This window comes from Triticum dicoccoides, chromosome 4B (genome assembly GCF_002162155.2).
Source record: "Triticum dicoccoides isolate Atlit2015 ecotype Zavitan chromosome 4B, WEW_v2.0, whole genome shotgun sequence".
NCBI lineage: Eukaryota > Viridiplantae > Streptophyta > Magnoliopsida > Poales > Poaceae > Triticum > Triticum dicoccoides.
In genome coordinates, this window is record NC_041387.1 from 600,558,799 (window position 1) to 600,569,476 (window position 10,678).

At 44.2% G+C, this 10,678-nt stretch overlaps 2 protein-coding genes across 3 annotated transcripts in view; one reads left to right on the plus strand and one right to left on the minus strand.

Annotated features, from left to right (window-relative positions):
• The first annotated feature begins 3,035 nt into the window (after nt 1–3,035).
• Nucleotides 3,036–7,855, plus strand: LOC119291695. Its single transcript, XM_037570503.1, has 4 exons — nt 3,036–3,203; nt 3,500–5,213; nt 5,770–6,854; nt 6,940–7,855. Exons 1-4 carry the CDS (start codon nt 3,064–3,066, stop codon nt 7,826–7,828), a joined length of 3,828 nt encoding a protein of 1,275 aa, XP_037426400.1. The 5' UTR covers nt 3,036–3,063; the 3' UTR covers nt 7,829–7,855.
• A 1,013-nt stretch (nt 7,856–8,868) lies between these two features.
• LOC119291696 (MADS-box transcription factor 47-like) overlaps nt 8,869–10,678 on the minus strand; it is a 15,317-nt gene continuing 13,507 nt past the window's right edge. The window contains exons 5-9 of one of the 2 annotated variants that reach the window (XM_037570504.1): nt 9,865–9,964; nt 9,744–9,785; nt 9,581–9,622; nt 9,346–9,494; nt 8,869–9,254 (exon numbers count right to left, since the gene is read on the minus strand). In XM_037570504.1, coding sequence (XP_037426401.1) covers nt 9,230–9,254; nt 9,346–9,494; nt 9,581–9,622; nt 9,744–9,785; nt 9,865–9,964 — 358 coding nt within the window. In that variant the 3' untranslated portion in view covers nt 8,869–9,229. The remainder of the gene's footprint in view (nt 9,255–9,345; nt 9,495–9,580; nt 9,623–9,743; nt 9,786–9,864; nt 9,965–10,678) is intronic. The other variant, XM_037570505.1, reaches the window with a different exon arrangement.

Sequence of the window (10,678 nt, forward strand, 5' to 3'; positions counted from 1 at the left end):
CAAAATTCCTATCTAGCGGAGAATATAAGAAGAAATTGTTTGTAAGGTACGAAACCACCTCAAAGTTATCATTTCCGATCGATCCATCGAGTTATCCCTATAAGTGTCACAAACAGCCCTAGAGTTCACACTAACACCAAATGATACACATCAACCAACTCTAATGTCACCTAGATACTCCAATGTGACCACGAGTATCCGTGAGTTGATTATACGATATGCATCAAACAAATTTAGATTTATAATACTCAATTCAACACAGAGAACCTTAGAGTGCCCCAAGATTTCTACCGAAGAAACAAGGATTAAAACGTGCATCAACCCCTATGCATAGATTACCCCAATGTCACCCCGAGAATCCGCGAGATGAGTGCGAAAACATATATCAAGTGAATCAATATGATACCCCATTGTCACCATGGGTATTCATAGCAAGACATACATCAAGTGTTCTCAAATCCATAAAAGTAATCAATCCAATAATAACGAAATCTCAAAGGAAAAACTCAATTCATCACAACAAGATAGATAGGGAGAAACACCATATGATCCAACTATATTAACAAAGATTGCGATACATCAAGATCGTGCCAAATCAAGAACGAGAGAGAGAGAGAGAGATTAAACACATAGCTACTGGTACAGCCCCTCAGCCCTGAGGGTGGACTACTCCCTCCTCATCATGGTGGCCGCCGAGATGATGAAGATCGCCTCTGGTAATGATTTCCCACTCTGGCAGAGTGCAAGAATAGGGTCCATATTGGTTTGTCATGGCTATAGAGGGTTGCGGCAGCGGAACTTCTGATTTAGGGTTATTTCTGGTTTTTTGAATATATTGGACTTTTTGGCGTCGGTCTCACGCTGAGGGGGGCCTCGAGGGGCCCTCTAGTCTATTGGCGGGGCAATCCATAGATATCATGTATGTCGCCTATTTCCTTTTTTGCCCCCACATCGTCCAATCCGGCTTTTAAAACTATGGGTGAGGTACAACTGGTGGCGTAGAGAGAACGCGTACTCATAAGCTAGCATATTAAATGCTCAATAGATATCCCGCTTGGATGCGGTGATCTCCTAACGTTACAGAATAGTTTTTGTTAAGTATACATGTAGGATTTGTTGCTTGAGTTGGGATTTGCAGCCCACATATATTCATGGACTAAATAGTCATATGAACTCAAAATTTTCAACATTCTTTTTCCAAACAAGAGAACCAACCATCACCTTCAACCCATAAGTGACTTACCAGGATTATCATCCAACAAATGTGCAAAAGAAGCGAAAGGGGGATATCTAGGCACTCAATCCTCATCAAGAGGTAGAAACCGAAGTGAATAATCAATAAACACCAAAAGTAGGCGGGTAATATGGCCAGAGGAGGTGAAACGGCTAGGTGACTATGAGTTGTAAACAGTGGGGTGACATAAATGAGAACGTCGCGACATGGGCACAGCCAAATGCCAGTGCATTGAACGCTTAGAGCATGTTATCTTGAGTTGGCCGTTGAAAGTTTCTTACTTACATAATAGTTTCTATTTTGTTAAATAGAATTGTTTGAAAACATTTATTTGTTGTTGATGATGTTGTTGTTTGAACTAGATTTGTACATAGCACACAAATATTGAAAGGGCTACAATTTTAGAAAAGGTCTAAATAGCCATCTGAATTTCGAAAACCACAAAATGTGTTTTCCCTTCCCCTTTTGGGGAAACATGAATGTGTTTTTTTCATCGGACAAACCAACACCTATCCCATTTTTATTCTGCCCCCACTTCAATCGACTCCTATTTTTCTCTCGGTTTGCACATAACTTACATGCGCTACTGGTTCTCTCGGGCCTGTTTGCGGGGTGGTCCATGGAAACTGTCTCATTGACGTCCAATCTGGCTTTTAAAACTATGGGTGGGGCACAATTGGTGGCGTAAAGAAGACGCGTACTCATAACCTAGTATATTAAATGCTCAATAGATATCTTGATTGGATGTGGTGATCTCCTAGCATTACATAATAGTTTTTGTTGAGCATAAAATATTTGATTTGTTGCATGAGTTGGGATTTGCAGCCCACATATCGACTAAATAGTAATTCAAACTTTGAAATTTACAACATTCTTTTTCCAAACAAGAGAACCAATCATCACCATATGTATATCTTTGTCTCCAAATTTATGTCCTCCTCTCTCCCTCTCATCTCCTCAGCCCTTCCCTTCCTTTTTACCCATCTTCTTTGCACCCCCCTAAAATTCCATGGTTACAAAGTGAACCCTCGCCCGCCGCATGCACTATTTTGCCATGATCAGTTATGGCTTTGACTACATTGACTTTCACCTTATCTAAGGTTCCACGCAATGTCTCCTCTCGTATGGATTCATTTTTAAATTATAACATTATGATGTAAAAAGAGACTTATCCGAATTATTGTCCAACAAATGTGCAAAAGTAGTGAAAAGGGGATATGTATGTAATCAATTCCTCATCAAGCGGTAGAAACCGAAGTGAATAATAATCAATAAACAACACAAGCAGGCGGGAAATACGGACAAAAGAGGTGAAACGGCTAGGTGGGTATGAGCTGTAAACAGCGGGGCTGACGCAGACGAGAACGTCGCAACACGGGCACACGCAATCGCCAGTGCATTGAACGCTTAGAGCATCTTATCTTATCTTGATTGACCACCGAAAGTTTCTTATTTACAAAATAATGTTTCTTTTTTGTTAGAAAGAACTGTTTGAAAACATTTATATTTGTTGTTGTTGATGTTGTTGTTTGGACTAGTTTTGTAGCACACAAACAATGAAAGGGCTAAAAGTTTCAAAAGGTATATATTGAAAGTGCCAAATAGTCATTTGAACTTCAATCAAAAACCACAAAATGTGGTTTCCCCTTCCTCTTGGGGGAAACACATGAATGGGTTTTCTTCACCGGGACCAACCAACACCTCCCCCCATTTTTATTTTGTTTCCCTCCCACTTCTTTCTATTTCCTGTCCGCCTCCGTCCCTGTCCATCTCCCCCTCCCTCCCCTCCTTTTTATTTCCTTTTTCTTTTCATTTTCCCGTCGATTCCTATGGTCACCACAACACTAAAGTCTCGCCCGCCGCATGCCCTCTCCGCCATGACCACCCGCCGCCGCCGCCGCCGCTGCTCTTCGCCAGCGGCTCCATCCATTCCCCTCGCCCTCCTGCGCTCCGTTTCCTCCCCTGCTCGGTAAGTTCCCCGTTAACTCCGCTGCTCCGCCCTCCTTGCTTTCTTGCCTCCAGCCATCTCGCAGCGACCAAGAAACTGCTGTTCGCCTCTTGCTCGCCGGCGCTCTGGAGTTCTAGAGTGATCCTTGCTTATGCTGCCGAAGATACCAAGTTTTTTTGGGGTTCTCGTGACTATTTTCTTGGGGTTTCTGTTTGGGGGATGCTTTGGTGTTCGGTAGCGCTCTGCCTTTTTGACGAACAACCGCGGCGAGCCGGCGAGTTCTTGACCTCTTTTGTGGTGTTTTCGGCTTCTTGCAGGGTTTCCTTGGCTGCTCTGTGCTGTGTGTTCTTGGCCTTCGCGCTGTCCGTCTCGGCGGCGGCGGCGGAGGCCGATTCCGCGGAGGAGAGCCATGAGGACGGTGGCTGCCTCGGCTTCCGGGATGTGTGCGCAGACGGGGCTTCCTTCTGCTTCTCGTCCTCGGAGGTCCAGACGCTGCTCGCCAGCGATGACGTCATCAAGGAGCCTGATTTGGGGGTTTCAAGGGACTGGGAGCCATCCCGGTCAATGTGCTTCCCGATGTCCGGGGGAGGCATGGTAACTTGCTCCTCTGCCGATGCGATCGTCGCAGGGGCGCGCGATGCGTTGGGGAGAGAGGGCAAGGATGTTGCGAGGTATGATGCGGGGTCGTGCCAGGCGCCGCTTGTGCCTGACAATTGGATGCAGGCATCGCATGGGGTGCCACTGGAACTGGATGGCGCGACCTCAGATGTCAGCCCGAATGCCCTCTACAGTTCTTCCTCCATGAATGTGGAGATAAGTCCACCAGTCTTGGATTGGGGCAGGAGTAACCTGTATGCAGCCTCTGTGGCCTCCCTGACTGTGGTGAATTTGAACAATGACAGTGCCTTGCGTGTCTATGAGCCATTCAGCACTGATCCACAGTTCTATGTGTATGGTTATGAGGATCTGGTTCTGCAGCCCGGCGAAAATGCGTCGGTCACCTTCATGTTCCTGCCAAAGTTGTTGGGCTCTTCGTCAGCACATTTGGTTTTGCAGACCAATTTTGGTGGGTTCATCATACAAGCTAAGGGCATGGCTGTCGGGTCGCCTTACCAGATACTTCCATTGACCAGGATGGATGTTGTAATAGGTGGACACCTGGAGAAGAATTTGTCCATATACAACCCTTTTGATGATTCTCTCTATGTTGAGGAAGTGGCCGTTTGGATGTCTGCATCTGAAAGCACAAAACAATCTTCTCATGTTGTTTGTCAGTTAGGCCCTTTAGATGAGGCAGTGGAGTTAACTTCTTTGAGTAGCAACTGGCATACAGCAAGCAGTACTGAATTTGGATGGCCAGTGATCCATATTAGGCCTAGTGAGCAATGGGAGGTACTTCCTTCAGAAAGCAGCACTGTCATAGAGTTGAAATTGCAACCTATTTCAGAAGGCAAGGTGTTTGGTGCTATCTACATGAAACTGCGCAATCACACAACTGATAAGGTGGACATTGTTGTTATACCTATTGAACTAGAGGTACACACGCGCACCTACTATGATTCCACAAACTTGGTTTCTGTCACTTTTGAGCGAATATCATCTTGTGCTGGAAATGGGTCAATATATTCCCTTTCTTTACGGAATGATGCAACAGAGTTACTGAAGGTTGTGAGTGTAACTGGGGATAACAGGGATGGCCCGATGATCTTTCAGTTGAAGTACTTGAATGGCTTGATACTCTTCCCTGACACCGTAACAGATATAGCTTTGATAAGATATACTGCTTCAGTTCCAAAGGGTATTTCATTTGACAACTGCAATATAGTGGTCGAAACAAACAGTTCCCTTGGTAGTTCAATTGTGATACCCTGCCAAGATATAATGCGTGCACCTATTTCTTATACAACCAACACTGTTGTTGCTGAATCTGATGAGCCATTTGCTGAATCACATTCTGAAGAGACCTCCGCTAACTCAAGGACAGGATCTTTGGGCAGCATCAAAGAAACAGAAGGCCTGCATAACATGAAGGTAATATAAAACCTTGTGCTGTTTTCAGTTGGTCTTAAGTGTTGTTCTCCTAGCTGCACTAGGAGCTATTTTGAAGCATTCAATGCTTACAACATAATATATGCTATGAATAATGATATCACTTTGTCATGCGTTACCCTGTTCATTAATTTCATCAGCCAAGCATATCATTTTCTCTTTAAACCGGTAAAGTTAATCTCATGCAGGCTGTAAATTCATATTGGCATGTTACCTTACTGCTTTAATGTTTTCTGTAACATGCCATTATCGCATTAAAGAAAGTTTATAAGGCTCTTATTGTGGTTGTCATTAGTCTCAACCATCTGTTTGGAAGAATAAGCTGGGGAATAGAGAAAAGCAGGCGTGTTATGCAGTCTTGCTCTCGTTATATATTTTATGATAGTTGAGTATTGATCCAGTATTCGACTGTCATAGATATCAATAGTTGGTAACTCTTTGCAAACTGCTAAATTTGTATCAAGTATTTTCCACTTGTATGCATTTAAATATTTTTGCTTTGTAATATTCTCATACATTTTTGTAATATAATTTGCAGCCAACAATCAGGGGCGCAATCAGAGCTGATGACATGGTACTTAGGAATTGGAGATCTCATGGAACAATGACTGGGATTTCTGTTCTCACAAATCATGAGCTGGTGTTTCCTGTCGTCCAAATTGGATCACAGTTTTCTGAATGGATAACCGTCCATAACCCAAGCCAGCAACATGTGTCCATGCAGTTGGTACTGAACTCTGAGGAAATCATTGGCCAGTGCAGAACTGTAAACGACGAATGTGAACACACTTTCTCAAGCAGATCTCCAGAAATTGACTCGACAGAGACTAGATTTGGTTTCTCATTAGGTAGCAAAGCAATTACTGAGACCTATCTTGGTCCTTTGACAAGCGCTGTACTTGGTCCCATTGTTTTCCGTCCTTCAAATCGGTGCATGTGGTCAAGCATGGCTTTGATTAGAAACAATCTGTCAGGCTTGGAATGGTTACCTCTTCGAGCACCTGGTGGCTGGCAATCTATTGCCCTTTTAGAGGGACCTGAGGCTGTTTGGAAGCTAGAATTTAACCTTGGGTCTAATCTTGACGACAACTCAACACTGTCCAAATCCGAGATCCCCAGCCCTTCATGCAGTCAGCAGTTGTCCAAGGAGATACATGTTAAAAATAGTGGTGACCTTCCTCTTCGAGTCACAAGGGTAAAAGTTTCTGGAGTTGATTGTGGTTTGGATGGATTTACGGTGAACAACTGCAAGGGATTTAGCTTAGCACCAAGTGAATCAATAAGAATGCTCATTTCTTTTAAAGCTGACTTCTCTTCAGTTAAGGTTCAGCGAGACCTTGAGCTAGCTATGACTACTGGCATCTTCGTAATCCCTATGACTGCAAATGTTCCTGTCTGTATGCTTAAACAGTGCAAAAGGTCTTACTTCAGATCAATCCACTGGAAAGCATTGATGCTCTTTTTTGGAACTGTGTTCTTGTTTGTTGTGGTGATTGTTCGTGGTGCTCCGTATTCTTTGTCAGCGAACTCTCAAGACTACTATGCCAAGATTGCTGACAGGAAAGATACCATCAGTAAGACTGTTAAGCCCTCTTTTCCTCAGGGTAGTAACAAAACTTCCAGGTAATAATTTGATAAATATCGTCCTTTTATCACATTTTCCCAATGTCAGATGATTTATGTTTGACCAATTATGCATTGTTGACAGGCCGATAAGGGAACACAGAAAAGCTGAAGAAACTCTTCCTGAGAAATTCCCTCCTAGTACTCTTGATAGCCCCCGAAAGAAAGATGACAAGAGCAATCCAGACAAACAACCGAATACTTCAGTTATATCTGCGTCCCCAGCTAATCCTGTGGAAGACAAGGTATCAACCGAAGCTACAGAAACTAGCGGGAACCTTACTATTAGAGTTGCTCGAGACAAAGGGAGGCGAAGGAAGCGAAAAGTTGGTGGTGCAGGACTGGCAGCAAAATTTGAGGTTTCTAGCAGCCACAGTGGGAATTCAACACCATCTTCACCGTTGTCACCGAGTTTAACCCCTAAACAGGGCTGGTCCTTTTCTGGAGCATCATCTGAACCGAAGCACAAAAACAAACTCGAGAGTAGACTTGATGTCGAAGCAAGGGCACCATTAACTGCGAATAACAAAGTGAAGAATGGCTGGTCCCAAACTGCCAAGCAGCAGCCACCTGCACCTCCAGCGACATCTTTAAACCCATTGGCTTCATCCACTGCACTGACCACAGCATGGCGCTCACCATTGTTGGCCGCATCTTCCCCAATTGCCCCGCATGCTCGTGCTCCCGGCTCCAACCTGATGAAAGATAAGGCTGTGAAGAGAGATGAGGGTGTCACTGCACTGAAGAAAGAGTTCACTTATGACATATGGGGTGATCATTTCTCTGGACATCTGCTGGGGAAAGCAAGGGAGGTCGCACCGGGCAAGGTGTTTACTGCTTCTGAAGGGTCCTCCTACAGTTTCTTTGCAAGAGAGCCTCAGGCCCTCATGATGAAGCAGCCATCTGCGCCACCTGACTCTCGTGGCCGCAGATCGCTGCCGTCTGATGTAGCTTCTGGTTATGCAATAAATTAAGAAGTTGAAAGTTGAACCATTTGGACTCTCGCGTCTCTCCTCTGCATCTTGCTTTCCTGGGCTCTGCCTTTCTACTAACTGCACTAACATTCTGGGGCTTAGAGGCTTAATTAATCTAATTAGGGCAATATAAAATGGAGAGCAGACAAAAAATGATCCATTTCTCACCGCAAACAATATTTCTTAATTGCAAGCTAATGAAAATTAATCTGAACGAAAATCTACAACCCATAAACTTCTTAAAGTTCAGCTGCCCAATCTTCATTTACTATGTTTGTCTGGGTATATTATGCAAGATCTAGCTGCAGTTTTGCTTGGTCTCAAATGCAATTCAGAGAACCAGGAACCATTCCAGTGCTACTGAACAAACTTGATCTGCCACTCTTAGGGCATGGCCATCGCGTAGCCCCAGCCCTGCTGCCTCATAGGCCAGCTAGGTTCGGACTCCACGCTGGCAACAAAGTAGTAGCCTGAAGATGGCAGGTGCAGCTTGCAGAGGAGTCTGCTGCTTCGACGAAGAAAACTAGTAAAAGAAAGGAGAGAGAAGGAGAAGAGGAAAAAGATGTGGCCAGCTGGGAAGAAAGTAGCAAAGAATGACGCAAGCAAGAACATGTGAGGCAGCAGGTGGGGTTGGCTGAAAATCGGTATGGACGATGGCTCTAGCTCCCCAAGCCTAAGTGGATGTACGGGGGCAGCACCTTGCTGCTGCCTCCATTGTACATGCCCTTAACATTCTGATCTAAAGCTAATAAAGCTAGTTGATGTCTGATCTAAAGTTGAAGATACTAAAGCTGATATCTCACTTTACTGCCGTCGAAAAGACATTAGGTACTGGACATATATGCCTTTCTAAAGCAGGAGAGGTGACTGATGCTAATTAATCCTGTTTAACAAGTGCAAAGGACATGCATTTTTTCTTGCAATCTCCACTTCTAATCATTTTCTATTTGTTCCCACTACTCACTACTCAGTAGCAGGGAGGTTCTTCCTCCCAGAAAGGATGACGGACAGGTTGCTTCTTGAAGACTCGAAAAACAAAGTTTGCTTCTTCAAGAACATCATAACAAACTTTTTTTTTCTTATGTTCAAATCAATATGCCACTGTGCCAGTGGTTGATTTACTTGCAGGGGTTGAAGCAACTCAGAGTTCTGATGGACACTCAGGGGTCTACTAAAACCTTACAGCACAGGACAAGGACGGGAAAAACCAGTAGCAGGTAATATCAAAAGAACCTGTTCTCTTATTGTGCCACACTATACTATATATAACAGAAGCCAGTCTTCTTTTAGATTACACACATCATCCAGCGCACTCAAACTGTTTATTCGATGCAGCGCGCGGTTCGATTCAGGAGCTTGTCGTGACCAAGCATCACTTTGCTTCGGATAATTTCCAGCCAATCACTTCGAGTTGTAGAGTGGTAATCTGCAGCACACATAACTCATATCATGAATGCAATTTTCTTTCAGATTGGACTTGGCTTATGGTACAGATGGTGCTTGTGGCAATAACTCACCCGAGCCTGAGAGAGGTATCGGAGCTGTCCTCGGTGTCGAGGGGAGGGCGCGGATACGACGTGTTCGTGACGGACTCAGATGACTGTCCTTCCTCATACACCGACGGTGAATCAGCGGCGACTTGCATCTCCATCTTGGACGCCTGCAGCTTCAGACCATCGCTCCATCAGAAACGGAATGTGCAGAAATGGAAACAACACGCAGGAGGGGGGGATAATATTTGCAGGGACTCACTTGCTCCTTTAGCCTTGCGTTTTCCTCTATCAGTTGCACCCTCTGTTCAACGACACGATCAGCATGTTAAGCAAAACAAACATTGAATCTCGAGAGTTTCAGCTACAATTTTCTCCAAAGTTCCCACACAAATGTTCGGGTCATGGAGGCACAAAGCTCTTACCTTTCTTTCTAGCTCGCTGATCTGGTCCATGATCTTTTGGCTCTGCAATACGGACATCATCGTCAGAAAACCAAGACCATCGCTAGATAGGTTGATATTGTCACGCACGCTGCACGTGTACCTTGGTTTTCAGAACGGAGCCGAGCCCGGACTCGAGGCTCTTCTCTAGGGCCTGAAGCTGCTGGACGTTCAAGCTCTGGAGCTCCTCTCCTCTCATCTGCCTGCAGGAATGAGATGGCACATGTCAAACGACTACAAAGCTGAACTAGTTGAGGATGCATAAGTCTTCACGTAAAGTTTCTTTAGTGAATTATATTTTTTATACTGGAGTAGAAATCCATCAAAGGAGACTCATATTGGACCATATCGGTCTGCCTTTTTTCTTTGTATATGAAGATTCAAGAATTTTTGGAAGTTCAAAATCTTTGCGGTTTAAATTCTAAAAGTTGAAATTTTTCGAATCTTCATTTTGGAAGTCATATTTTGAAAGGTTGAATTGAATGTTTCTGAAATTTGGAAATCCCGGAAGTTCGGTCCACATTATTTTGAAAGTTTACACATATACTCCCTCCGTTCCATTATGGGACGGAGGGAGTATTTCTTAAATTTGCCAAAAAAGGAAACTTTCCCAAAAGGGAAGTGTGGATTAGGCGTGACTTTCCAAAATTGGGAAGTTTGTCATGTCCGATTTTTCCTGCATAGGGTTGCTAAACTTTGCATTACCGATTTACGACCACTAAGATGGTTTAAGTGACAACTACGCTTTTCCTTCTTTGCGTAACATGGCGTACAGTTGACTGGTTTGACCAAGTCTTGTCATGTCGATGCAAGCATACACACCAGGAAACAAGATTCATGATTCCGCCATCTCCGTCCATTAGAGCGGAGAAGGCAAGGGGAATCAATAGACTCAACGATCGGGGGTTGAGGGGTTT

Excerpts from the sequence above, each read along its gene's own strand:
- LOC119291695 (XM_037570503.1), top strand. The coding sequence starts at position 3,064 with ATGGTCACCACAACACTAAAGTCTCGCCCGCCGCATGCCCTCTCCGCC. Across the intron at positions 3,204-3,499 it reads TCCGTTTCCTCCCCTGCTCG|GGTTTCCTTGGCTGCTCTGT; the intron begins GTAAGTTCCCCG and ends GGCTTCTTGCAG. Across the intron at positions 6,855-6,939 it reads GGTAGTAACAAAACTTCCAG|GCCGATAAGGGAACACAGAA; the intron begins GTAATAATTTGA and ends CATTGTTGACAG.